The following is a 26926-nucleotide window of genomic DNA, read 5'->3' as shown; positions in this document are numbered from 1 at the left end:
TGTTCCTGTCGGATGGCCAGATTTATATTACAGGAAAACGTGTAGCTAAAGCTGTAAACAATTTATTAACATTAACTGTGGGTCAAATATATACAAAACAACAGTATGAACATGCACAACCAACCTCTCTCCCAGCTCCCTAATCAGTCTGAGGTCACCTGAGTCTAACATTCATTTATATACCAATAAGACTCCTAGTGGGCAGTCGGTGAATTACAACGCAACCATGATATGACTACAAGAAGGAAGATGGAGCCAGAGGAAAGGAAGGAAAAGCCGTACGAGAGAAATCATGCACTTGAAAATAAGGCAGAAGGGCCTCCGTCTGGCCCCAATTGGAATCGGGATCATTGATCCACAATACATTTTTTGAATATTAGCAGCCCAGTAATAAAACAATAAGTTTCAGAGGGCCAAGCCCTGTCTGTCTATCGCTATGGAGTAGAACACTGCAGATTCTAGCACTGTTACCCACCCAAATAAAAGCAGATATCAATTTAGTAACCTTAACGAAAAATGATTTGGGCAGAAAAATGGGGAGACATTGAAAGAAAAATAAAACCCTAGAGAATATGTTCATTTTCACAGTTTGAATCCTACCCGCCAAAGAAGAGGAAGTTTTATCCACCTCTTTAGGTCTGTTTTAACATTATTGATAAGTTCAAGTAATTCAATTTGTGAGTGAGGTGCAATAATGGGTTACCCTGATCCGGAAGTAATGAAAATTTGTGCTGGAAATGTGGAATTGTATCATGTCTAAACTGGCTCGCCTTCCAAGGGGTTGACTGGAAATATTCACTCTTGCCTAGATTTAATTTATAGCCAGAGAAGAGCCAAAGGTATTCAGTGTCTTTATTATGCCGGCAATGGAGGGAGTTGGGTCTGTAATAACTTCAAGGTTATAAAAATGGCTGAATTGCCTGGGCAAATAAAAGTGAGAGTGTGTGTAGCCCTGTCTAGTTCTGGTATTTAAGGGCAAATCGTTTGAGTAAAAAGAGTTGGTGCCAATGCTGACCATGGGGGCATTATATAACAAGAGGATACATGAGGCAAATTGATGGCCAAATCCAAATCTCTGGAGAATCTCAAATAAATATTCCCTCTGCACCCTGTCAAGTGCTTTCTCAGTGTCAAGAGAAACCATTACCTCAGGTCCAGTGGAGGGGGAAAGAATGACATTAAAAAGGCAGCATATATTGGCTGATAATTTCCGGCCCTTTACAAAGCCCGTTTGATCCTCCGATATTAGACTTCTCAGGCAAGGCTCAAACTAGAGCGCCAGAGCCTTAGCGAGGAGCTTAACATCCACGTTTACAAACAAGATGGGTCGGTATGAACTGCACTCAGTCGGGTCCTTGTTCTTCTTAAGGAGTAAGGAAATATTGGCCTGAGTAAGGGTTGGAGGCAACAAACCCCTGGATAGGGAGTGATTAAACATATCTCATAACAAAGATGCAAGCTGTTCCAAGAACCTATTAGAAAATTTGATCAGAAAGCCATCCGGGCTTTCCTAAAGGACGGTTTAAGAGACTCCCACAACATGGAGGGGGAGATCGAGGCAGACCTATTTAATTTGATGTGGTCAGGTGCTCACAAATTTTTTTAATGGCCAGCAAAGTAGTCTCCAATCTCCAGGGTGGGCGTTGGGCAGGGTCAGACATATCAATAAAAATGTGGGGCGTGCTCAGAAATTACAATTGCTGAGTAGTCAGCCGCCATTATCGAGGGGAGGAGAGTCTGATCTAAAATCAATGTGGGAATACGCATGATGGACATGTGACAAAAAAGAAAAGTCCCCGTCATTCGGGTGCAAAAACCACCAGGGATGTACCCTGCCCTCCACCCCCACCTCTGAGGCATAAACGAAGACAAAGCCCTGGCCATCCGTGATGGAACAGGAGATTTAGGTTTAGATTGATCCAATTTAGAGTCCAAAGCACAGTTCAGCACCCCCCGCCCCCCAACATAATGAGCTGGTGTGAGTCAAGGTTGGGGAGGGAAGCCAACAGTGAGTTAATGAAATTTGTATCATCCCAGTGAGGAGCATAAACGTTAACCAGAACTGCCTGGGTGTTCGACACAAACAATAACATATCAACCATTGGGGTCAGCCATAATCTGGAGAAGAGGAGAACTGGAATCTTTTATTATTAACATCGGCATACCCCTGGCCCTGCTATTGAAACTGGAATGAAAAACTTGCCCAACCCAGCCCTTGTGTAACCTGGTCTGATTCTTGATATGCAAACAGCTTTCCTGCAAAAACACAAAATCAGAGTTTAGAATCTTAGGATGAGCAAATGCTCTCGACCGTTTTCCAGGGACTGTCAAACCCCTAGTGTCCCAGGTAACCAAATGGATTGGAGGTCTCCCACAACTCCTCATACCAGAGTCAGACATCCCCAAAGAGAGGTATTAAACAAGGGGGACGTAACTAAGATAGAGCAAAAAGATGGCCACCGAGCAAAGTCAGATGATTCGACAAAGGGAGACCAACTGACGCCATCAGCAAACTAACCTTAAAACCCACCCCACCCTCCCCTCCTTAACCCCAAAACGAGATCAGAATTGAGTATAACTGCACCCAAAAGCAAATGAAACCGTGGCAAACAATAACTTACCCTGAAGCCCACAATTAACAACAAAACTAAACTCAAATTCTCAATTCTTTTTAAAAACGAATGTTATGAGCTACTGAAAGCCCTCTAACACCACTTCCATTAGCTAACGCTTCCCGTTAGCAGGGAGACTCCCAACTGGAGAATAAAACATTAAATGTCTTACAATGCCACGCTAATGACTAAAAGTCACACAGGTAACAATGAAAAAGAGAAAGGGAACAATAGACTAATAAACAAACAGCAGAACTCTTTCAAATATAACTAATGGCCACAAGAGTACACCCAAACAACAAACATGAAAAAATACAAAATACAACGTGCCCGTACATGGGGCCATAAAACAGATTAAATAGCGCATAATTTGTGCTTTTGGACAAAGGAGTCCACATGCCCTGGTGAGTCAAAAAAGTGATCCTATCCTTGCAACGTTAGACCTATAGAGCGAAAGGATTTGAGTGTAGGCATAGGGATGTCTTGCTACAGTTATGCGGGGCCTTGGTGAGGCCACACCTTGAGTATTGTGTGCTGTTCTGGTCTCCTGGTTTGAGAAAGGACATTCGTGCTATTGAGGGTGTCCGGTGAAGGTTCACCAGACTAATTCCTGGGATGGCAGAATTGGCATATGAAGAAAGTCAGGATCGACTGAGCTTGTACTCATTGGAGTTTGGAAGAATGAGAGGAGGTCCCATATGAAATCCTATTGGGACTGTACAGGCGAGATGCGGGAAGAATGTTCCGATGTTGGGGACGTCCAGAACCAGGGGTCACAGCCTAAGAAGAAGGGGTAAGCCATTCAGGACTGAGATGAGGGAAAAACTTCTTCTCTCAGAGAGGTGATATGGAGAGAAAGTGGGAGCGGGATACTGAATTTGCATGTTCAGCCATGATCATATTGAATGGAAGTGTGGGCTCGAAGGGCCGAATGGCCTACTCCTACACCTATTTTCTATGTTTCTAAGTGACCATTTGGGTAGATTGGGGGCCTCGCAGGGAACGCGCAGCTCAGGCCGCACATAGTCCCACTTTCTGCACTGAGGAGCCCCGCTCATCAGAACTCCTCAGCACAGGAGGAGATTGGGGCACATTGTTAAATGGTGTCCCAAACTCTCAACCCCCAGCTGGCAGTGCCCAAAGAACAAACACCTAGAGGTCTCTGACCCTCTGACTGGAGTTTAGTTCTGTCTGGTCCTCATTTTCACCGAAGGTCCGAGAAGGAGGGATGAGATCCCAATGCCTGTGTAGATCGTGGGAGGCATATTAGAGTGAAACTAGGTATCTCACTCTAACATGCAGATTTGTTGGAAAGTGATCCCGGCCACATCACTATGTTTCACAAGATTGCGTCAGCTCTCGTGAGGCTTGGTGAGCCGGGAAAATCCCGGTGGAGTGATCTCCCGGCATTTACTGGCCGTGCTGTCTTTTGGGCCCAATGTTTTGAAAGAATATAAAATATTTCGGGATTTATTGCCCATCCCTAGTTGCCTTTGAGAAGATGGCGATGAGCTGCTTTCTTGAACTGCTGCAGTCCCTGGGGTGTAGGGTAAACCAACATATTGTTAGTAAGGGGAATCTAGGATTTAGACCCAGTGACAGTGAAGGATCGGTGATATATTTCCAAGTCAGGGTAGTGAGTGACTTGGAGGGGAACCGTCAGGTGTTGAAGATCCTGGGTATCTGCTGCCCTTGTCCTTCTAGATGATAGTGGTCATGGGTTTGGAAGGTACTGCCTAAGGAACCTTGTTGAGTTCCTGCCATGTACCTAGCCCATCATCCGGCTACTAAATCGGCTTTAAAGTACTATTGTAATTATATGACATTGGTAGATACCACCCCTGCCCCTTCCCTTCTCCTGCAGAGGAAGGTGTCTCCAAGGAAAGTGGCTATGGGTTGATTCAGAACCCAGACTTGGCTGATTGTTAGTGGGAAATTCTACAGTTCTCAGCTTGGCCTCTGGGTGGCAACAAAGTGCTTTGCATTGGTGTGGTCTTCCTCAGCAACTGTGGAGGCGCTGTCATTCTCATTCTGGTTGTGAGTTACACTTTGTGACAGACGGGGGGAGATCCACAACAAAATGTAATTTCTGAACTACTGCTGTTTAGGTTACGTTATCTGAAATGCAAACGTGGTTTGCACATTTAAAAAAAAAATCTGTGATATATATTCCAAATGAATGTAAAATGACAAGGCAAAATGTTAAGATCATGAGGCGATCGCGGCACACTGGTCCCTGGGCTTTCTCCATCACCAGGTGTCATTGATCAGATTATTAATGGAGTCTGTGCAAAGAGTAATTTTTCTGTACCTGCACTGACTCCTGGTCCAGCCACTATGATTCTCGTCCTTGTTTTCAAATGCTTTCAAGGTCTTGCCTCTCCCAAATTCTTGTAATCTCCTCGAGCCTACAAAATCTCTGTGCTCCCCCACTCTGTGCCTGCCACTTCATGTTCACCGCTGGTGGCCATACATTCAGCAATCTAAGCCCCGTGTTCTGCAATTCCTTTTCTGCTTTTCCCCACCTCTTTTTCATACGAACATAGAAAATAGCGGCAGGAGACGGCCATTTGGCCCACCGAGCCTACCCTGCCATTCAATAAGATCTTGGTTGAACTGTTTTGTGTTGAGTTCTGCATTCTCGATCTACCCCCAATAACCTTTGATTCCCTTGACAAACAAGAATCTATTCACCTCTGCATTAAAAAGTATTCAATGATCCCACTCCAAAGAGCTCCAAAGTCGCACAATGAGGAGAAAACAGCTCTCCTCCCCTCTATCCTTTCAGGGCGTCCCCTAATTTTAAAACAGCCCTAGTTCTGGACTCATGCACAAGAGGAAACATTCTTTCCACATCCATCACAACGTGTATCTGATTATAATTCGTTAAGCGCCTAGGGTCAGTTTACTTCATTCAAGGAGCTACAATAATGGAAACTGCCATTGTTGTTTATTCTCGAATAAGTTGGATACAAGTACATGCAGAGTGAGTACCTGGTGGGAGCTCCATGCCTGTTTGTCAGTCCAGTCCTTGGAATTTCGGATATACCACCACTGAATCTCCAGTGAGTAGGAAGGCGAACCGCTCCCTCGGAAAGCACAGGCCATCTCCACATCCTGCCCAGCTCTGGCTGTGACATCACGAGGGACCTCAGTAAATAGAGCTGTGGGAAGGAATAAAAGTGCTTTGAGCTGCAGTCGAGAAATGACTATTTCACGGATGTTTAAGGCATTCGTATGACACTCTTTAATAAGAACTAGGAGTAGGATTAGGCAATTTAGCCCCTCGAGCCTGCTCCGCCATTCAATACGATTATGGCTGATCTCCTCTCGGCTTCAACTCCACACTCCTTCAACCTGTTACTAAATAAAAATCTGTTTATATGCCCCTTAAATTTACTCAATGTCCCCACATCCAACGCACTCTGAGGTAGTGAATTCCACAGATTCACAACCCTTGGACAGAAGTAATTTCTCCTCATCTCGGTTTTAAATCTCCTGCCCCTTGTCCTAAAACTGTGACCTCTGGTTCCAGGTTGCCCCCAAGAGACAACTTTAACTCTATGTTTACTTTGTCAATACCTTTTATCATCTTGTATACCTCAATCTCAGTGGAGGTAAGGTAAGTGGTTTAACATCTTAAGTCAAATAGGCCACAGAAGAATAGCATCACAATGTTGCCAGCTCACAATATTGGCAGCAGCAGCTTACCCCAGATTATGAGCAGAATCTTCCTGCCCCATTAGGAATGAGCAGCATAGTGGGAGGGAAGCTGAATGTGGCATGAGGTCAATAATCAGTTTTTTAACGTTGGGATGAACTTTAGCAATTCTGTTCTCAAGACTTTAAAGGTGGATTGGGGAGGGATCGAACTTCCCAACGAACCATGTCATGAGACCCTTTTGCATGCACTAGCAAGATATGTGTTCTCATCAAAAGCCCACCTCACTGGAATCAAATTCCGTACCAGAGAAAAATGAGGAAATTCACTTTTATGACTAAACACAAGTGGCGTGTACCCGACGAGGTAGACTTCTTTCATGAGTAATGGATCCATTGTGATTGAAATGTTCCCTTTGGGCAGTTTCTGTAAATGTCAGCCTTTGCTCGAGACTGAGGGGTGGCAGTGCAAGTTGCTTGGTGGATGATCAAGGCAGGAAGAGTTAGCGGGGAAGGATGGGACAATATCCGGACAAGGATAGAAGGGATGGTGCAGGGTGTCTGGGTACCCTTTAAATATGGCTCCTGGATCTTTAACTTTGTGAGCAGCAGGGGGATGGATACTTCCTGCCTGCCCCCTCATGAGAACCGGTGAGCTCCTCGCAGATGCATATTTAATGAGCTGAATAGCATGTGGTCGGGTAGCCCCCCAACCCACCCCCTCACTCCCATCCCATCACAAGCGGGAATTAATCTCACTTCCGCATCTGCTGCCAAACTTAGATTTCAGAGTGGAAGATTCTATTCTATGTGTCTGACCACATATGCTGTAGTCAACATGCGCACGTGGTCAATTTGTCTTTTCATTATGTATAGTAAATTTGAATTAAGAAAACTTCACCTCTGGGCATGATATCGCTGCAGCTAAGGACACAACAGTGTTTTACTTTGAATTATATTGAAGGGGCAGGATCAATAGCACAGTTAGACACATGAATGTACAAGATTATGGACAACGCAGCCCTTCTAATCCTACTGAGTATTTAGAGAACATACAAGTACAGCTAGCGTGGGGAATGGATAGATTTTAAAAATGTCTTATATTGGATGTGGGTGCTGCTCACTGGGCCAGCACTTATTCTCTAATTGCAGAGGGCATTAAGAGTCAACCACATTACTGTGGGTCTGGAGTCACATGTAGGCCAGACCAGGTAAGGTCCTTTCCAGATGGGTTTTTAAACAATGGTTTCAGGGTCATCCAGATTTCTACTGAATTTAAATGTCACCATCTGCCGTGGTTGGACTTGTACCCAGTGTGTTGACCACACCCAGGAGCCGCAGAGTACTACGCTGGGTCTCTGGATTGCAATCTAGTGATGATACCACGACACCACTGCCTCCCCTATAGGGGAGTACAGCACAGTACAGTACTTTGTATCTAGCAATGCCATGCCTAACCCGAGAACACTGTGATGCTGATTACTGGATGATCTTTTGAAAAATTATTCCATTCTCAGAGTTCCAACACCAATGCACAGAGTGCATGGGGCAAGCCCTTGATTCATCTCCTTCCTTGCTCCAAACACCAATTCAAATTCAATCCAATTCATGGTCCCTACAAAAGAGACATACTACATCTGAGCTGACATGAACAGGCATTACGCCTGATCTCATGCTTGATCTGACTGAAATGAGACAGTGTTCCAAGCTGTAAACTGATTCTCCCAACTCATACTGCTTCCTTCATGTTGACGCACAACCAAAACGATCTCACCTTGAAGCGAAGGTGGCAGGAAAAGTAGAGCTTCAGATCACATCCTCATGATAAGAATTTCCTCTATAATCATACACTTTCAAACGGGAAAATAATGACCATTTATTTTCTTGAGGTCAGGCTGTAATCAGCGTACATCATGACATTGCAGTTCACATGCTAGTAACTGTGAAGGTCATGAGCCTCTGTAGGCTGATACATAAATTGGTGAGAGGAGGCTGCTGTGGAACATTAGCACCAAAACGACCAGTTGGTCTGAATGGTCTGAGGCTGTGCGTGAATCTTTGCAGCTGGGTACGCTGAATTCCGAGCTGACATTTGGAATTTAAGTTCTGATTTGCAAGTTTAAAAACGATTCCTGCGAAGAATGACACAGGATAGGTGCTCCTTCATCCACTTCAGAAAATGCAAACAGAAACATTGGCATCAAATGCTGTTGGAGACTGTAATTACACGCAGTGTTGATCAGTGTGGCCCAGAATAACATGTCATTTTTCACTGTCAATTCCATGTTTCACCTTCTTTGTTATTGGACAAGATGCGGCTGATTTGACAAAGCTGACAACAGGTTGGAGAAAAAGATTAAATATCAAAGTTCTGAACTTATTTATAGACAATGCTTTTTTGCCCTCCATTTTTGATTACTCAGATATGCAGTATTTTGCTGGTTCATCGATTAGGTTGCTCCATTCAAATATATTGATGTATGTCAGGAAATCCACTCTGACCATTGGGAAAACACTGGAACCCGATTCAAGTTCTCATTTACAGTCAATTCCTCAATCTAAATATATATACTGCTCGCCATCTATTAGCAGGACTCTGCGCAGGATATAGGATGAATTATTTTCTTCTTTTAGTTATACTTATAGTTTGATTATAGTTTGAGAATTTATTTGTGCTTTGGTCAATGCAACAGATGCCAAGAAAGGGCTTGCATTTCCAAAGCATTTTTCAGGACCTCCGGGTCTCCAGGTTGTTTAGAAACATTGAAGTACTTCTGAAGTGTCCTCACTCATGAATCACAGGAAATGTGGCAGCCGCTCCGTATCAACTCCAATCTGGAGTCACCTTGGACTGTACCAACTCCAATCTGGAGACGCCTTGGTCTGCATTAACTCCAATCTGGAGTCACTTTGGTCTGCATTAACTTCAATCTGGAGTGACCTTGGACTGTACCAACTCCAATCTGGAGTGACCTTGGACTGCACCAACTCCAATCTGGAGCCACCTTGGACTGTACCAACTCCAATCTGGAGTCACCTTGGTCTGCATCAACTTCAATCTGGAGTCACCTTGGCGTGCATCAATTCCAATCTGGAGCCACCTTGAACTGTACCAACTCCAATCTGGAGCTACCTTGGATTGTACCAACTCCAATCTGGAGGCTCCGTGGACTGTATCAACTCCAATCTGGAGTCACCTTTTCCTGTACCAACTCCAATCTGGAGACGCCTTGGACTGTACCAACTCCAATCTGGAGGCACCGCGGACTGTATCAACTCCAATCTGGAGCTACCTTGGACTGTACCAACTCCAATATGGAGCCACCTTGGACTGTACCAACTCCAATCTGGAGGCACTGTGGACTGTATCAAGTCCAAACGGAGGCATCTTGCACTGTACCAACTCCAATCTGGTGTCATCTTGGACTGTATCAACTCCAATCTGGTGTCACCTTGGACTCTACCAACTCCAATCTGGAGTCACCTTGGACTGTACCAACTCCAATCTGGAGTCACCTTAGGCTGTACCAACTCCAATCTGGAGTTACCTTGGACTGTATCAACTCCAATCTGGAGTCACCTTGGACTGTACCAACTCCAATCTGGAGTCACCTTGGACTGTACCAATTCCAATCTGGAGTCACCTTGGACTGTACCAACTCCAATCTGGAGTCACCTTGGACTGTACCAACTCCAATCTGCTACCGCTTTCCACATTAAAACCTGGACACCAGTGGGTTCCTGGTTTAAGGTCTGACATTAATTTAAATTTTGAAGATTTGGTGAAAATCTTAATTAATTTAGAGACATGGGGAGGGGACTCCCATTTAAATAGAAAACGCCATTTGGTGCTCAGTATCTGAATGGCATATCTAACCTGAATCTGTATGAACGGCCAACAACAACACAGTCAGATGCTCAATTCCATAATAGCAGCATCCGCTTCCATCTGAGACATACTGCCTCCATATGATCAGTGCACCCAACAACAAATTTAAAGTAACAATTTGCTGCCCTCTCCCACCAAGCAGAATACAAGATTGAATGGCAAAATGCCATTCTGTCCAAACGCATCTGCACATTAATATATGAAGAAGCATTTCAAGCATTTCCATTAGCATGGGGACAAAAGGATTCTGCAAATGGCCTTTAAAAAGCAGACACTTGGTTTAAAAAAAAAACAGTGCCACAGAGGACCTACAAAGCCATTAAATCGAAGATTTCTTTGAAATCCCAATGTTGATTATCTGACCTCCAGTGAATTCACTGAGCTTCCATTATGGCAGTCCACTTCACATCATACAAGAATGCTTTCAGCAACATCAATTATTATTCTCAAGAGCAGCTGATTTTCCGTTCATGTTGAATGCATCAGCCTAAAAGATGCACTTAATGAGAAGTCACGTGAATTCTGGATAACATTGGACAAATACCAATATTTGTGGTCTAACTCCAGCTGCAGTCGACATATTTCATAAACAAGAATCTATGCCTTCCTCTCCTAACTGCTGTATATTTCAATCCTAGAAAAGTACATTTTAAATTTCACCTCATTCAAACAAGGATAATATTTACTACTAATAATACAACCTGATTAATGACTTCTTCATAAATGTGCTGTGGGTCAAGTTGCTGGTATTTTAAGCAATGCTTTTGATGTTTTCTTAGGCACTGTAATCACTCCCATAAGCATTCAGAATGTCTTACCTTTAGCAGTGTGTAGTCAAATATCTAATTTTATGGTCATGTTAGCTGGTAGCTGGTAAGGGAGGGCGAGAGAGAGGGAAATGTAACAAAAGGTCCCTCTTGTGACCTGAACTAGATATTCAGCTAGGTATATCAATGTCTTTCAAAAATCGATTGAGAGCACTTGAGCCCAGATAGTCATAAAGGCAAATCTCTGATTTATCCTCTTTATGGTATTCTCAATATAGCCCTGGTGGTCCCTGACTAATCAGACAATTAGACATGCTGCGGAGGGCTGAGGTGAACTAAAAGAAGGTGGGGGGGGGGGGGGGGGGGGAGGAGGAACGGGGTTAGGGGGCAGTTGGCAATCATTCATCCGAGGAAAGTCGAAGATTGATTGAATGGGGTAATCTCACAGTGTAATTGCTCAATAAAATGTGAATGTAATGTTGGACAGCCAGCCAGGTGAGTCGTGTTGAGGTCTACTACTGGTTTAATTGGAGCCCGGTGCTCCATCTCACAATGGATGAGGTTTGGCTGCCTCAGCCAGTTCCAAAGTGGAAGGCAGTAGTGAACCAGCCCGGAAACAAGTATGGATGGGAGATCCTGTCGAAGGACAGATGCCATCGCATTCAGCAAAGGAGGGATTGAGGCCTCCCGGGTCACCCTCCAGTGAAATCCTTATATCTACAAGCTTGTCGGTATCAAAAGAATAGGAATGTGGAATATGTAAACAATGAGCAGTAAAGAAAAGCTAGAGAACCTGAATCAGGAAATATAAAAGGAGAAAGGAAACCACCTAGGGTCATGTGAAATATGGTGGAGAGGAAAACTCAAAGTCATGAGTGATGAAGTGAGAATGGTACATTCAGAAGAAAAGAAATGGGGAGTAGCAGTAATGCTACACAAGGAAGATGCTGACTCTGTGAGTGACAGGAATGTAAGTAAGATTGGCTGTGCTAGCAAAACTAAAAGGGCAGCCAGTGAACATTATCATCATTCAAGTAAAAATATCCACAAGTGAACATCCAGATAATGTTGATGAATTGTATGATAGAATTGATGAGCTAATCAAACAAGAGAGTGGAAAGAGCTACTTGATCACTGGGAGCTTGGAACAGTATTGTTAGAGAAGGAAAAGGTTACATAAGCATATCGACTTGAATAAATAAATTAACAAGGCCCAGAACTGGGAGATGTTTGGAGAAGAACTAGACTCATGATAACAAATACATGGTTTAGCCATCATAAATAGAAGACGATACACATGGAAAATGTTTGGTGATATAGAAAGATTTCAACTGGACTAATAAATGGTGGGACAAAGATGCAGAAATAGTGTTAGCACCTCAAAAGTTCAACCAGGAGCTGGTGCAGACTGTGATTCTGGTGAAAATGGAAACAGTACTCCAACTGAAGAAGATCCAAGGTGGAATACACAAAAAACGATGGGAAGCTAGAGAGGCTGAAAGAAGTAAATGAAGAATTTGTAAATGAAGTAGGAAGCACTGTCTAAAAAAATATACCACCAACACAATGAGTAATGGAAACAGATCTATCAAGGCAGGAGGGTCAGATAGGATAGGGTTTTTAAGAGGAAAAAGGAACAGAAAATCATGGGTTTTGACTGCAATGTTGTAAAGGATGGAAGAACGGATAAAATAAAACAATATTAATACTGAAGAAGGCAAGCTGAAATACAGACACTTGAATAATAGGTTAAGAAGAGAAACTAAAAAGGCACAAGAACAGAGGTTAAAAGAGCAGTGTGATATACTCTAAAAATTGGATCGAATATGACAGAATTGAAGATTGCAAAAGCAAAGGAGGTTAGTGGCATCCTGCATAAAAGGACTGAAAACAACAGCAATGTAGAATAAGGAGAGTGTTTCATTAGCACACCTTGATGAAATAAGAATATTGGAGAACTATTTGCAAAATATGAAAAACATGCAATGACTGAACGAAAAGAAGAGAATAACGTCGGAATTGTTTTCATTGGACCAGGCATCTAAGAGTGAGATAAGAGCACCAATCAATTAGACAAAAGCTGGAAAAGTGGTTGGAGTAGAAGAAATACCTGCAGAGTTGATTAAAAACATGAGAAACAACAAAAGATCAATGTTTACTAAGCTATGCAAAGATATTTGCTTCACAGCAGAACGGCCAGACGACTTCACGCAGACAATAATGATCACCCTAGGTCAAAGGCATCCTGATGTTCTGATTGTGTACAATTAGTCTAATTGTCCATCCATTGAAGGTTGTGTTGTAACTGTAGCAAGGATAGTGGATGGTAAGGTGCAGAACTACAGCGCAGATGACCAGTTTGGATTCCAGGAAGGAAGGGGAATGAGAGAATTACAAGATTGATGAGTAAACGCAATATAGAGTTTGCACGTGAAGTACATTTCTGTTTTGTGGGCTACAAAATATAATTTGATCGAGTTGACTGGATTAAACTATTGACCGTGCTGAAGGACATTGGAATAGACTGGAGAGATAGAAAACTCATGGGAAATCTGTACATGGGACAAACAGAAATAGTGAGCGTCGTCAACAGAGAATGGGAACCACAGGGAATGGGAACCACATCTAATTGGAAGAGGAGCTTGACAAGCAAGTGCTGTTCATTACCAGTCGTCTTCAATGCCGATGCAGAAGCACTGATTAAATAAATGTTTGAAGGCAGAGAATCTGGTGTTAAGATTGGGTTGATAACAACAATTAGATGTGCAGATAACAAAGCACTTGTAGAAAGCACAGAAGAAGAATTAGAAGAACTAGTAGATGGACTAGTAACACGAACTAGGCATGAACTTTGGAATGAAAGTGAATATTGGCAAAACTAAAGTGAAAAAAATATTTTACAAGAAAGAAAAGAACTGAAATAGGTACAAAAATTCAATTATTTAGGAAGCACAATATCTACAGCTGGAAGATGCAACAATGAAAGTAGAACAAGAAGAGCAGTGGGAAGGACTGTATTTAGATGCTGCTAATTGGAAAGCGCAATAAACAACTCAAGAACCGACTTGTGAAGGATTTGATCTGGATTGTTTTGTACGGATGTCAAACTTGGACCTTACGGAAAGAGGAGCCCAACTTGCTCAACAGCTTTGAAATGTGGGTTTGGAGGAAGTTGGAAAGGATCAGCCAGACAGGAAAAGTAACGAATACTGAAATGAAAATGAAAATCGCTTATTGTCACGAGTAGGCTTCAATGAAGTTACTGTGAAAAGCCCCTAGTCGCCACATTCCGGCGCCTGTCTGGGGAGGCTGGTACGGGAATCGAACCATGCTGCTGGCCTGCCTTGGTGTGCTTTACAAGCCAGCGATTTAGCCCAGTGTGCTAAACCAGCCCCTATAAATTGCTTATTGTCACGAGTAGGCTTCAATGAAGTTACTGTGAAAAGCCCCTAGTCGCCACATTCCGGCGCCTGTCCGGGGAGGCTGGTACGGGAATCGAACCATGCTGCTGGCCTGCCTTGGTCTGCTTTAAAAGCCAGCGATTTAGCCCAGTGTGCTAAACCAGCCCCTATAAATTGCTTGTCACGAGTAGGCTTCAATGAAGCTACTGTGAAAAGCCCCTAGTCGCCACATTCCGGCACCTGTTCAGGGAGTCTGTTACGGGAATCGAACCGTGCTGCTGGCCTGCTTTCAAAGCCAGCGATTTAGCCCAGTGTGCTAAACAGCCCTATCTGCAGTGCTGTGGACAAAAAAAAACATTTGCTGAATGTTATTAGGAAAAGGCAGAGAGACTGGGTAGGACACATTTCAAGAGTGAACGGACTAGTGAGAGACAATATGGAGGGACGATTTCAAGGAAAAAGAGGAGGGAGGAAGAAAATATCAATACTGGAAATTGAAAATTGAAGGAAATTATTGGAAAAAGAAAAGACTGACACAGGACAGAGAGATAAGACTAATGAGCCAAGGATCTGCCTTCAGGCAGTACCCACATAATGATCATGTACAGAGCCCAACAAATAACAGAAATAATGGTTTGCAAAATGGATGCTACCGAATCGTTTGTGGTAGACAAGAAATTGATTTTCAGTTTTCACTCCAACTCAGAATGCTTCATTCAGTCCTTAGACAAGCGTAGGATTTCTGTGATCAAAGAAATCTGGCAGAATTCTCCGTCGGCCGACGCTGGAGTCAGGAAATTAGATCAGGCGGAGAATCCGCAGAAGCTTGAGGCTGGTGCCAGGCGCTCGACCGAATGCCATGCTCCGGTGCCTCAACAGCGGCGTGAATGCATTCTACGCAGCATGTACAGTAAACGGCATTGGCATATCATTAACGGCCCCGTCCTGGGATTCTCCACGGCTCCCGCAATGCTCTTCCTCCGGCAGGAGGACTTACCGATGGCAAAGTTCACTCGTGGTTTTAAAAATTGGGAAACAGGCACTGTGGCTGCTGGAGGAGAGAGGTCATGTACCCAAAGGCACAACTGTGGGCTGTCGATCCTGTCGCTGGCATGGCTGGGTGGTGGTTTGGGGGGGGGGGGGGGGTAGGGGGTGTCTGACAGGGCCGGAGAGAAGTGGGGGTCACCAGGTGATGGGCCATGGCGTTGCGCTGGTCTCCTGGACTGGGGTATCCAGCCACAGACCGCCACTGCCGCGGCGTGCAAGGTAGCCACCTTGCTGCACATCCCACTGACCGCCTACCATGATCCGTGGTTGCGTAGAGTGACACCGGCTGTATTGGTGTTCCCACCCCACCCCCAATCCTGCCCTCTACCTCATTAACTCGCCTCACTAACCCCTCCCTCCAGCCCACTAACACCCACCCTACCCCCAAACCCTCCCTCCACCTCAGCTCTTCCCACCCCCTCTCTCCACCCCAACCCTTCCCTCCAGCCACGGAACCCTCACCCACAACTGGGCGCCACGTGTCGGCAGGACATCACGTGGCCCACTCAAGGGCAATGCCCATGGTAACCACGACAGAAGAGCCCGGACGGGAGCCACAGAGCATGGATAGCACCAGTTACCAGTACCACCGCCAGCAGGGACAGGGTGCTGGGGCCAGAAGGCCCCGCTCTGCTGGGCACCAACAGGGCTAGTGGTGCGGTGTGGAGAACAGAGTGCCAGGAGAACGGCCGGGGGTGGGTGTGGGGATGGGAGAAGAGCAAGGGGCACCTGCAGGAGCAGAGGTTGCTGTGCAGGCCTGGGCCACCATGTAGCCCGTTGAACCTGGTTGGGCACCAGGATATGCACCATGCTAACATGTCTCTCGTTCACCCCCTGCAGACAATGGATTTTGGAATCCAACCAGGAATGGTTGCCATCACACTGGCCTTTACAGCCCTGGGGAACAGCGCCGGCCCTAGGGTTGCTGGCGCCCCGGGCAAGCTGAACTTCGGCGCCCTTGGGGGGGGGCGGGGCCGAGGCCGAGGGGGGCCGCGGCGGGGGGGGGGCCGAGAGGGGGGGGCGGGGCCGAGGGGGCGCGGACCCGAGGGGGGGAGCAGACCCGAGGGCGGGGGCGGGGGCGGGAACCGGGACCCGAGGGGGGGGGGGCGGGGCGGGCGGACCCGAGGGGGGGGCGGGGCGGGCGGACCCGAGGGGGGGGGGCGGGGCGGGCGGACCCGAGGGGGGAGGCGGGGCGGGTGGACCCGAGGGGGGGGCGGGGCGGGCGGACCCGAGGGGCGGGGCGGGCGGACCCGAGGGGGGGGGCGGGGCGGGCGGACCCGGGGGGGGGGGGGGGGGGGGGGGGGGGGGGGGGGGGGGGGGGGGGGGGGCGGGGACGGACCCGAGGCGGGGCGGGCGAGCGGACCGAGCGGGCCGAGCGGGCGCCGGCCCAACTGCGCATGCGCGGGACCCGAGTCTGGCGCCCCCTAGCACATGGCGCCCCGGGCAACAGCCCGAGTTGCCGGTGCCTTGAGCCGGCCCTGCTGGGGAAGGTACTGAGACTGCACGAGCAGAACCTGCTCAGGTAGGATCCTGTAGCAGCGGAGCCTGCCACAGAAGGAACAGGAGCCAGCCGATGAGAATGGAAAGCCGGTTGCCCAACAGGTCGAGAAGGTGGGAAGAGGCACCACATTAGGCCTCGTGTGTACTGGCAGCGCCTGTGATTCAAGGATCTGGTGGATCGGGTATGTCATCCATGGCTCCGGCTGAGCAGGGGGACCGTGTGGCATATCTGCCGGATCATGGCGCACCTGGAACTGCAGGGGTTTAGAGAGGGACACTCACTCCCGGTGGCCGTCAATGTGATGGTCGCCCTGAAATTCACCACGGGTTCCATCCAGGTGCCAAGAGTTACATGTCTGGGATCTCGCAGGCCCCAGTGCACAGGTGCATCCACGCTGTCACTGAAACTCTGTATGTCCACTTGGCACTGTTGTGTTCTGCTGCTTCGGATAACACAGGCTGCTACTTGATGCAGTCTTAACTAAAGGATGCTCCAGACACTGAAATGAGTTCAACATGTTTATCGAACTATTTTTTGTCGCGAGGAATTAAGGGCTACGGGGAGAATGCTGGTAGGTGGAGTTGAAATGCCCATCAGCCATGATTGAATGGCGGAGTGGACTCGATGGGCCGAATGGCCTTACTTCCACTCCTATGTCTTATGGTCTTATGGTCTTATTAACACAGTTCTCAAATGAGTTTGACTCTCTGCTAATCTAATTGTAGTAACTCAGTCTAACTGTACCAGCTTGCTCTAAGCCACGTGCTGGGGTGTGATGCTGCTGATCAACCCTGTCTAACTCTCTAGATGTCTGTCTGTGGAAAGAGGCAGGGTGTGACTGCCTCATCCCTTTTATAGTGTTTATGTCATGCCCACTTGTGGTGATGCCACCTCTGAGTGTCTTGACTGCCCATTGGTTGTGTCCTATTCTGAGTGTTCATTGGTTGCATGTTTGCATATCATGACAGGTACAATATGTAAGGTTCAAGCCCATCAGGATGCCGGGCAGCAGGGTTTTTAACCATCCGCAGGATGCCCCAGCTTCATGGGGTGATCGGGGGGACGCATGGCCCCCTTTAAGCACTGGCGCATGAGGGGCTGGTCTTCAGAAAACAAAACGGGTTCTACTCCATGCATGTGCAGCTGGTGTGTGACCACGAGATGCAAATCTTGCACGCCTGCTTCCGATACCTGGCCTGTGTGCACGATGTCTACATCCTGGCACACTCGGCGGTCCTGACACCTTCAAAGTGCTCCCCTGGCTGATGGGTTGGCTCATGAGCGACAGAGGTTATCCGCTGCAGTCATGGCTGGTGACGCCTATCTGGAGGCCACAGACCAACGCAGAGATCCACTACAACAATGCACATGCTGCCAGCAGGGCAGTGATTGAACGGTCCATTGGCATCCTGAAGATGCATTTCAGGTGCATGGACAACGCTGGAGGGACACGCCAGGATAGCGCTAGGAGAGACGCCCTCATCGTGATGGCCTGCTGCGTCCTCCACAATATCGTGCAGCAAAGTGGCGACATGCTGGAGGAGGGGGAATAACGCAAGGCCTCGTCCACTGAGGAGGATGCAGGGGCGGGCCAGATTGGGCTGGGCAGCGGGCCCGGTCAGCCACAGGAAGCTGCATAATGTGTGCGCCAGAGCTAGCGCATATTGCACGCTCTAATCACCTCCAGGTTTGCCAACTAGGGTGCCTGGCCAACTGCGGTACGAACATCCCATCCCACCTCTATGTTATACCGTCAATTCACTATGAGACCGTGAGAACGAGTGAATATAAGGCTTTATTATCCAGGAACTCGCCTGCCAGTGTCTGCTGTACAAATGAGTGCCACCCACAGGTGGCCGGTCTATATGTCGCCCCGGGGAGGGCGGAGCTAGAGGTGGAGCCCACCGGGGTTCTAGTACAAGGTCATAGGTTACAGCACTATACAGACAGTTCATACTTAGGTGAATACATTCACCACATTCACACCCTGCTAAAAAAAATCAAGTCCAGCGGGGGTGACGTGGGGTCATCAAATATTCAGTCTGTCTGGAGGCCGGATCGTTCTTTTGGACCTCCCCAGCTCTGGCGATGTGGCGAACACGGTTGTTGTAGGTGGTGACTCTGGGGGCGTGGTGTCTGGAGCTTGAGCTTCAGTCCGGCGTGTCGGAGATGGTTGAGGGGTGGGGGTAGGCAAGGGGGAGGTGGGTGGCGGCAGTGGCGTGCAGAGGTCTGGTGATGCCCGGGGCAAATCTTGATTGTATGCCCCAAAGACTCAAGTATAAGGCCTAATATACTGAGAAATATTATGAGAAAGGAAAACATTTTGAATATATAAACACAGATGAAACATGAAATAAACGCTTTATTCGATTTTAATATAAATCAATCAAATTTATTAAGTTCTTTTCCCCAAATGATACCTCCTGTCACAAAACACCTGAACTACTTCACTTTTTACATCAGCTGTGAGAAATTCTTTTTCAATGCTTATTAAAGCCAGGTTGGTCAGTCGCTCCTGTGACATAGAAGACCTCAGATATGTTTTTATTAATTTCAGTTTTGAAAATGACCTTTCACAGCTTGCGACTGAAAATGCGATTGTAAGCAGTAATCTGTATGAAACACACAGCGTCGGAAAGACATCCCTCCCATACTGCAGTAAAGAGTCCAGAGCATCTTTAGGATCAGGGGGAACTCTATTCCCTCCAGCTCGAAAGAGCATCACAAAATCAATAATTTTGTCATATAACTGAATTGCAACCACATCATTGTCATAATAATTTGCAAAGTCTGAACATTCCTTTTTTAATTTCTCTCTTTCTTGTTCATCTTCAATCACTCCTGAATTCAAGTTCAGAAGAAAAGAAAATCGGTCACTGAGTCTTTGAAGACGGACACTGCAGTCTTCAATTTCAGTTTTTAATCTGTTCACAATCTCTACCATTACTCTATTCATTTCTTCTTGTGCCGTCAGTCCACTATCTCTTGCTGACTCTCCAGGCATTATTCTTCTTCTCCTTGTTCGTGCAATTGGTATTCCCCAATTTTGACAATATTCATTGGCTAAATCTATTGCATTGTGGATAATTTCGTCATTCTTCAAATTCAAGATATGAATAAGTCCTCTCAAATCACAAGAAGCTTTATGGAACCCCATTTTCGGATCCTGCAAACGTTTTGAGACTTTATCCACTGATGATAAAACTGAGTACCAAAAGTTTAATAAAGCTATAAACGGGAACTGTTGAATAGAGTTCAGTAGCGATCCTGCATCAGATTTAGTTTCCCTTGAAAATTCTCCTTCCAGCAGGTGTTGAAGGCTTGCAATAACGTTGTCACACTCTTCGTGGATTACTTGCACAGCATCATGGCTGGAACTCTATCTTGTGTCACACTGTCTTTTCACAGTCCGAGTGACAAATGATTTTAACACTTCCCAACGAGAAGTAGATGAAGAAAAAAAAGTAAAGAGTTTTTCTAGAATGCCAAAAAATTTAACAACAACAGGTTGCACCTCACTTGCATGGACACAGGACAAATTGAGGCTGTGGTTCTCGCAGTTCACAAACACAGCTTTTGGGTTAACTTCAAGAATTTTTTGTTGAACACCTCCTCTCACTCCAGCCATAACTGCTGCGTTATCATATGCTTGACCACGACAGTCATTCATGGAAATTTTGTCTTCTTCCAATTTTTCCTGAATTTTATTTACCAGGCTGACTGCATCTTTCTTGTTGACTTGAAAAAATCCCAGAAATGTCTCCTTTATTTCTACTTTTCTGTTTTCATCAATATGAACGTAACGCAGAATTTCAGAAACCTGATCTTCATGGGCAATATCTGGAGTTGAATCCAGCATTATGCTAAAATATTTTGCGTCCTTAATTTCGGAAATTATATTTTTCTTGACAGTTTCACCAAGAAGATTGATTATTTCGTTTTGAATTCTGTTGGACAAGTAGGTGACACTTTTTGGTTTCTCTTTCCCTCTCTGCAAGTGTTTTGCTAAGATGTCATCATATTTGGCCAAAAGTCTGATTGTTGCTAGAAAGTTTCCTGTATTTTCACTGACTGTCTCCCCTGGCTCTGATAACCCAGATATTCCTTCTCCTCGATGTCCACGATAGGCCAGATTCTGTTTTGCCAGAAAGGATATAACCTCGACAATCCGTTCAGTTATAGCTTTCCATCTTTTCTTTTCAGCAGACATTTGCTGTTGAAGTTCAGCATCTATCGTAGTTGAATGATGGAGTCGAACTACAAGGTTCAGGTATTCCCTCATGTGAGCTCTATGAGAAGGGCTTTTTTCATGGTCAGGTATTGTTGGATTTAATTTTCTCCAAGTGGAGAAACCGTCTTCCTTTCCAAAGTTTGACACAGACGACAAATGCTCCTTTGAAAACAAAAAGCAAACAAAACAGTAGCATGCTTTCCGATATGGAGAGTATAACAACCATTTTCTCTCCACAATTTCTCCGTTTGTGGAAACTTTATCAAACCACTGTTTGGAAAATGATCTCCCATCCTTCTCAGCAAATGGACCACTTTTATCCTGATATCTTTCAGGGCCATGTTGTAATATTGTCATCTTCAAATGATCTGGAATCGATTTCTTCAAACAGCCAAAATCGCTTCTTTGCAAAAATATGCAAAAATCTTCTTTATTTTCTTCACATGGATCATCATCCTGACAACGAGACTGAGGAGAGAGAGTATTATGTTCTGACCGAGCTGAATCCGTATCAGAAAAATCCTTCTCTGCACCCACATCATCTTTTACTTCTCCAGGTTCTCCTACTTCTTTACTTCTTTTTATCCATGCATCTAATGCCCCTCTTTGATGGGACTCTTCTTCGACTCTGGCCCTCTTTTTTTTCCTGTTCTGTGCTCCACTCGGTTGTACACGAAATACTCGTAACATTTCATTTTCTATCTCAAAAACCGTAAGACGCATGAGAAAATGGGAAGAAAATGGTAAACAATCGGTCAGTTGCAGACGGATAAACCATATTTCATTTCTTTGTTCCTTCGTATCAAATTATTTCACACTGATTCTCCACTGATAATTTTGTGCAATTTATATCATAGACTTGCAAATTAGTGGTATCTGTATTCGAATATTAGCATGTTAAGGAATAAATGTCTCCTATTCCGAGATTAAATGCCATAGCAGTCCTCTGATCATCCAGGCTTCACTCTTACTACATCCCACGTAAATATTTCATTAAATATCGCCAAAAAACCTATAAAAACCGTAGTTACACCTGTTCTAGAGCTATTCACTGACATGAGTAGGTAAAAGAACTAATCTAGATGCACAAAAAGCTGAAGAAAAGACGAGTTATGACTCGAGGAAATGCAGGAACGAACAGCCATGTCTGCTTGTTGCTTTTGATGGTTGCACCACGTACATCATCCGCATGCGTGTGGGGGGATGGGGAGAAGGACCATTTTCTCTAGACAGAAAGGGTACACCATGTTAAAGGAATAAAGGGCTAACAACTGCCTCTGCAGTGTGGTGAGCCTCCAAAAATTGATTTATCACCGCTGAAATTTTAAAATTACTATCTTATTTCCTTCTCTGGGGCAGCACGGTGGCCTAGTGGTTAGCACAACCGCCTCACGGAACTGAGGTCCCAGGTTCGATCCCGGCTCTGGGTCAATGTCCGTGTGGAGTTTGCACATTCTCCCCGTGTCTGCGTTGGTTTCGCCCCCACAACCCAAAAAATGTGCAGAGTAGGTGGATTGGCCACGCTAAATTGCCCCTTAATTGAAAAAAATAATTGGGTAATCTAACTTTTTTTTAAAAATTAAAATTTTTTTTTTTCCTTCTCTGATTGGATGCCCCCATCCAATGGATGCCCGGGGCCAATGCACCGTCAGCCCCCCCCCTCTGCACGCCACTGGGTGGCGGCAGTGCGGGCGCGAGACAATACAGGAAACCAAGGGGGGCATAGGGGGCGCTGGGGGTGGCGGTAGGCAGTGGGGAGGGGGGCATGTTGGCGTGAGAAGCACCTGGTGCCATGTCCCGTAGGGAGACCAAATCTTGCCGTCCATCCTGGTGCACGACATAGGCGTACTGGGGGTTGGCGTGCAGCAGCTGGACCCTCTTGACCAGTGGGTCAGTCTTATGGCTCCTCGTATGCTTCCGGAGAAGGACAGGTCCCGGAGTTGTCAGCCAGGATGGAAGTGAGACCCCGGAGATGGACTTCCTAGGGAAGACAAACGGTCGTGAGGGTTCTCGTTCATGGCTGTGCAGAGAAGTGATCTAATGGAGTGGAGGGTGTCGGGGAAGACCTCCTGCCAGCGGGGGATCGAGAGATTTCCAAACTGGAGGGCCAGAAGGACGGCCTTCCATATCGTCACGTTCTCCCTCTCCACCTGCCAATTTCCCTGCGGGTTGTAGCTCGTAGTCCTGCTCAAGGCGATGCCCTTACGAATAAGGACAGGTCCCGGAGTTGTCAGCCAGGATGGAAGCGAGACCCTGGAGATGGACTTCCTAGGGAAGACAAACGACAAACAAACAGTCGTGAGGGGTCTCGTTCGTGGCTGTGCAGAGAAGTGATCTAATGGAGTGGAGGGTGTCGGGGAGGCAGCTCATCGCTCATGAACGATGTGCCCTGGTCACTGGACGTACGCAGGGAAACCAAACAGTGTGAAGGTGCTGTGCAGTGCCTTTATAACCGTGGCCGAGGTCATGTTGGGGCAGGGGACAGCGAAGGGGAAGCGGGAGTACTCATCAACAACGGTTAGGAAGTACACATTATGGTTGATGGAGGGAAGGGGCCCTTTGAAGTCAATACTGAGGTGCTCACTCCCCGCGAAGGGGGTGAGTGACAGGGTGCTCTCGGGGGTCTGGGTCGGGGAGGGGAAGATATCCGATATCTACAAGCTTATGCAGGAGGTGGAAGAGGCGTCAGTAGAGGAGCTGAAAACGAAGTGGGAGGGGGAACTGGGGGAACAGATCGAAGACGGGACATGGGCTGATGCCCTGGAGAGGGTAAATTCTTCCTCCTCGTGTGCGCAGCTTAGCCTCATCCAATTCAAGGTGCTGCATAGGGCCCACATGACTGGGACGAGGATGAGTAGGTTCTTTGGGGTGAAGATAGGTGTGCCAGGTGCTCGGGGAGTCCAGCGAACCATGCCCATATGTTCTGGGCATGCCCGGCATTGGAGGAGTTCTGGAAGGGGGTGGCGAGGACGGTGTCAAGGGTGGTGGGATCCAGGGTCAAGCCAGGATGGGGACTCGCGATCTTTGGGGTTGGGGTAGAGCCGGGAGTGCAGGAGGCGAAAGAGGCCGGTGTGCTGGCCTTTGCGTCCCTAGTAGCCCGGCGAAGGATTTTGCTACAGTGGAAAGACGCGAGGCCCCCAAGCGTGGAGACCTGGATCAATGACATGGCAGGCTTCATTAAGCTTGAGAAGGTTAAATTCGCCCTGAGAGGATCGGTGCAAGGGTTCTTTAAACGGTGGCAACCTTTCCTCGACTTTCTGGCTCAACGATAGGGTACTGGGACAGTAGCAGCAGCAACCCGGGGGGGAGGGGGGGAGACGTTGATTATGTTGGCTTATTTTATTTAAATTTGATTTATCTAATTTTAATTTATGGTTAAGTTCTCTTGTTTGGGGGGGGGGGGGGTGGGGGAATGTGATACATGTGATGTTACGGTATGGGGGGAATTGTGGGTGTTATGGGGCTGTTAGTTGCATGTTACTGCTTTTGGCTATACTTGTTATATTTTCTGTAAAAAATTCCAATAAAAATTATTTAAAAAAAAAAAAATACTGAGGTGCTCAAAGTGCCGGGAGGCCTTTACCAGGTGGGCCTTGTCTGGCCAGTAGAAGTGCGGTTTGCACTCCGCACAGACTTGGCAGGCCCTGGTCATGGCCTTGACCTCCTCAGTGGAATAGGGCAGATTGTGGGCCTTAATGAAGTGGGTGAGCCGGGGTGGCAGAGGTTATCGTGGATAGCCCGAAGTCGGCTATCTTGCACGCTGGCGCATGTGCTGCGGGACAGGGCATCTGGGGGCTCATTGAGCTTCCCAGGACGATACTTGATATCGTAATTGTAGGTGGAGAGTTCGATCCTCCACCTCAAGATTTTGTCATTCTTAATTTTGCCCTGTTGTGCGTTGTCAAACATAAAGGCAACTACCGCTGGTCGGTGACGAGGGTGAACCTCCTACCGGCTAGGTAGTGCCTCCAGTGCCGCAAGGCTTCCACTATGGCTTGTGCTTCCTTCTCGACCGAGGCGTTTCGGACCTCAGAAGCCTGGAGGTTTCTAGAGAAGAATGCTACTGGCCTGCCCGCCTGGTTGAGGGTAGCGGCCAGGGCGATGTCTGACGCATCGCTCTCTACCTGAAAGGGGACAGACTCGTCCACCGTGTGTATTGCAGCCTTAGTGATGTCGGCCTTGATGCGCTGAAGGCCGAGTGGGCCTCAGCCGTCAGGGGAAATGTTGTGATTGTAATAAGTGGGCGGGCTTTGTCCGCATAGTTGGGGACCCACTGGGCATAGTAGGAGAACAGCCCCAGGCTCGTTTGAGGGCCTTGAGGCTGTGGGGAGGGGTAAGTTCCGTGAGAGGGCGCAAATGGTCGGGGTCGGGCCCTAAGACTCCGTTCACCACGACGTAACCGAGGATGGATAGTCGGGTAGTGCGGAAAATGCATTTCTCTTTGTTTTATATGAAGTTGAGGGAATGGGCGGCCTGGAGGTACGTCTGAAGGTTGGCGTCATGGTCCTGCTGATCATGGCCATAGATGGTAACATTGTTCAAGTACGGATATGTAGCCCGCAACCCGTACTGGTCCACCATTCATTCCATCGTTCTCTGAAAAACCGAAACCCCGTTAGTGACGCCGAAAGGGACCCTGAGGAAGTTGAAGAGCTGGCCGGCTGCTTCGAAGGCAGTGTAATGGCCCTCTTCCGGGCGGATCGGGAGCTGGTGGTAGGCCGACTTCAGATCGACCATTGAGAACACCCGGTACTGTGCGATCTGGTTGACCATCTCCGCTATGCGGAGGAGGGGGTATGCATCCAATTGCGTGAACCGGTTAATGGTCTGTCTGTAGTCCACAACCATCCGATTCTTTTCCCCGTTCCGGACGACCACCACTTGTGCTCTCCAGGGACTGTTGCTGGCCTCGATGATCCCTTCCCTCAACAGTCGCTGGACCTCCGACTTGATAAAAGTCATGTCTTGGGAACTGTACCGCCTGCTCCTGGTGGCAACGGACTTACAGTCGGGAGTGAGGTTCGCAAAGAGTGAAGGGGGAGGGTCGCGAGGCTGCATACCATGAGGGGGGTAAGGGTCCGCGAACTGTAGGGTCAGGCTTCGGTGACTGCATTGGAAGTCTAATCCAAGCAGTCGGGGGATGCAGAAGTGAGGGAGGACATACAGCTTAAAACGAGTGTACTCTGTGCCCTGCATCGCGAGGTTAGCGATACAGTACTCCCGGATCTGGACCGAATGGGATCCGGAGGCAAGGAAGATTGTTTGGGATGCGGGGTATATGTGAAGGGAGCAGCGCCTTACCGTGTCAGGGTGAACAAAGCTCTCCATGCTCCTGGAGTCGAAAACACAGGGGGCCTCGTGCCCGTTGACCCTGACGACCATCATGGAATTTTTCAGGTGCTTTGGCTGCGACTGGTCGAGGGTGACTGCGCCAAGCTGTGGGTAGCCTGGGTGGTCGGCGGTATCACAAAATGGCGGCCCCCATGACTCGCACATGTCGGGCTGGGTCGAAGATGGTGACCAAGATGGCCGCCCCCATCGGTCGCATGTGTAGGCCGGTGTCAGAGCCGGCGGCCAAGAAGGCAGTCCCCATGAGTCACACGTGTTGCTCGGTGTTGGAGCCAGCAGCCTAGATAGCGCCCCCCACGAGTCGCACGCGGCTGATGAAACGTCTGAAGGGGGCGTTCCCGGCTGGCACGCAGCCACTTTGCGGGGTCTGCAGGCCTGTGAGTCTATGGGTCGGGCCTGGTGAGTTTTTGATTTCTGGGCTTTAGGTCGGCCCAGACAGACTCTGGCGAAGTGTCCCTTTTTGCCACAG

The 26926-nt window shown here is 47.3% G+C and overlaps 1 protein-coding gene across 1 annotated transcript in view; it reads right to left on the bottom strand.

The window, feature by feature from the left end:
• Nucleotides 1–26926, bottom strand: part of LOC119969441 (V-set and transmembrane domain-containing protein 2-like protein) — a 97280-nt gene that overhangs the window by 27610 nt on the left and 42744 nt on the right. Inside the window, exon 2 of the mRNA XM_038803076.1 lies at nucleotides 5607–5776. Within this exon, the coding sequence (XP_038659004.1) occupies nucleotides 5607–5776 (170 nt within the window). The remainder of the gene's footprint in view (nucleotides 1–5606; nucleotides 5777–26926) is intronic.

This window comes from Scyliorhinus canicula, chromosome 7, assembly GCF_902713615.1.
Source record: "Scyliorhinus canicula chromosome 7, sScyCan1.1, whole genome shotgun sequence".
Lineage (NCBI taxonomy): Eukaryota > Metazoa > Chordata > Chondrichthyes > Carcharhiniformes > Scyliorhinidae > Scyliorhinus > Scyliorhinus canicula.
Note: the sequence above shows the minus strand (reverse complement) of the source record. Positions and strands in the feature narration are given on the sequence as shown.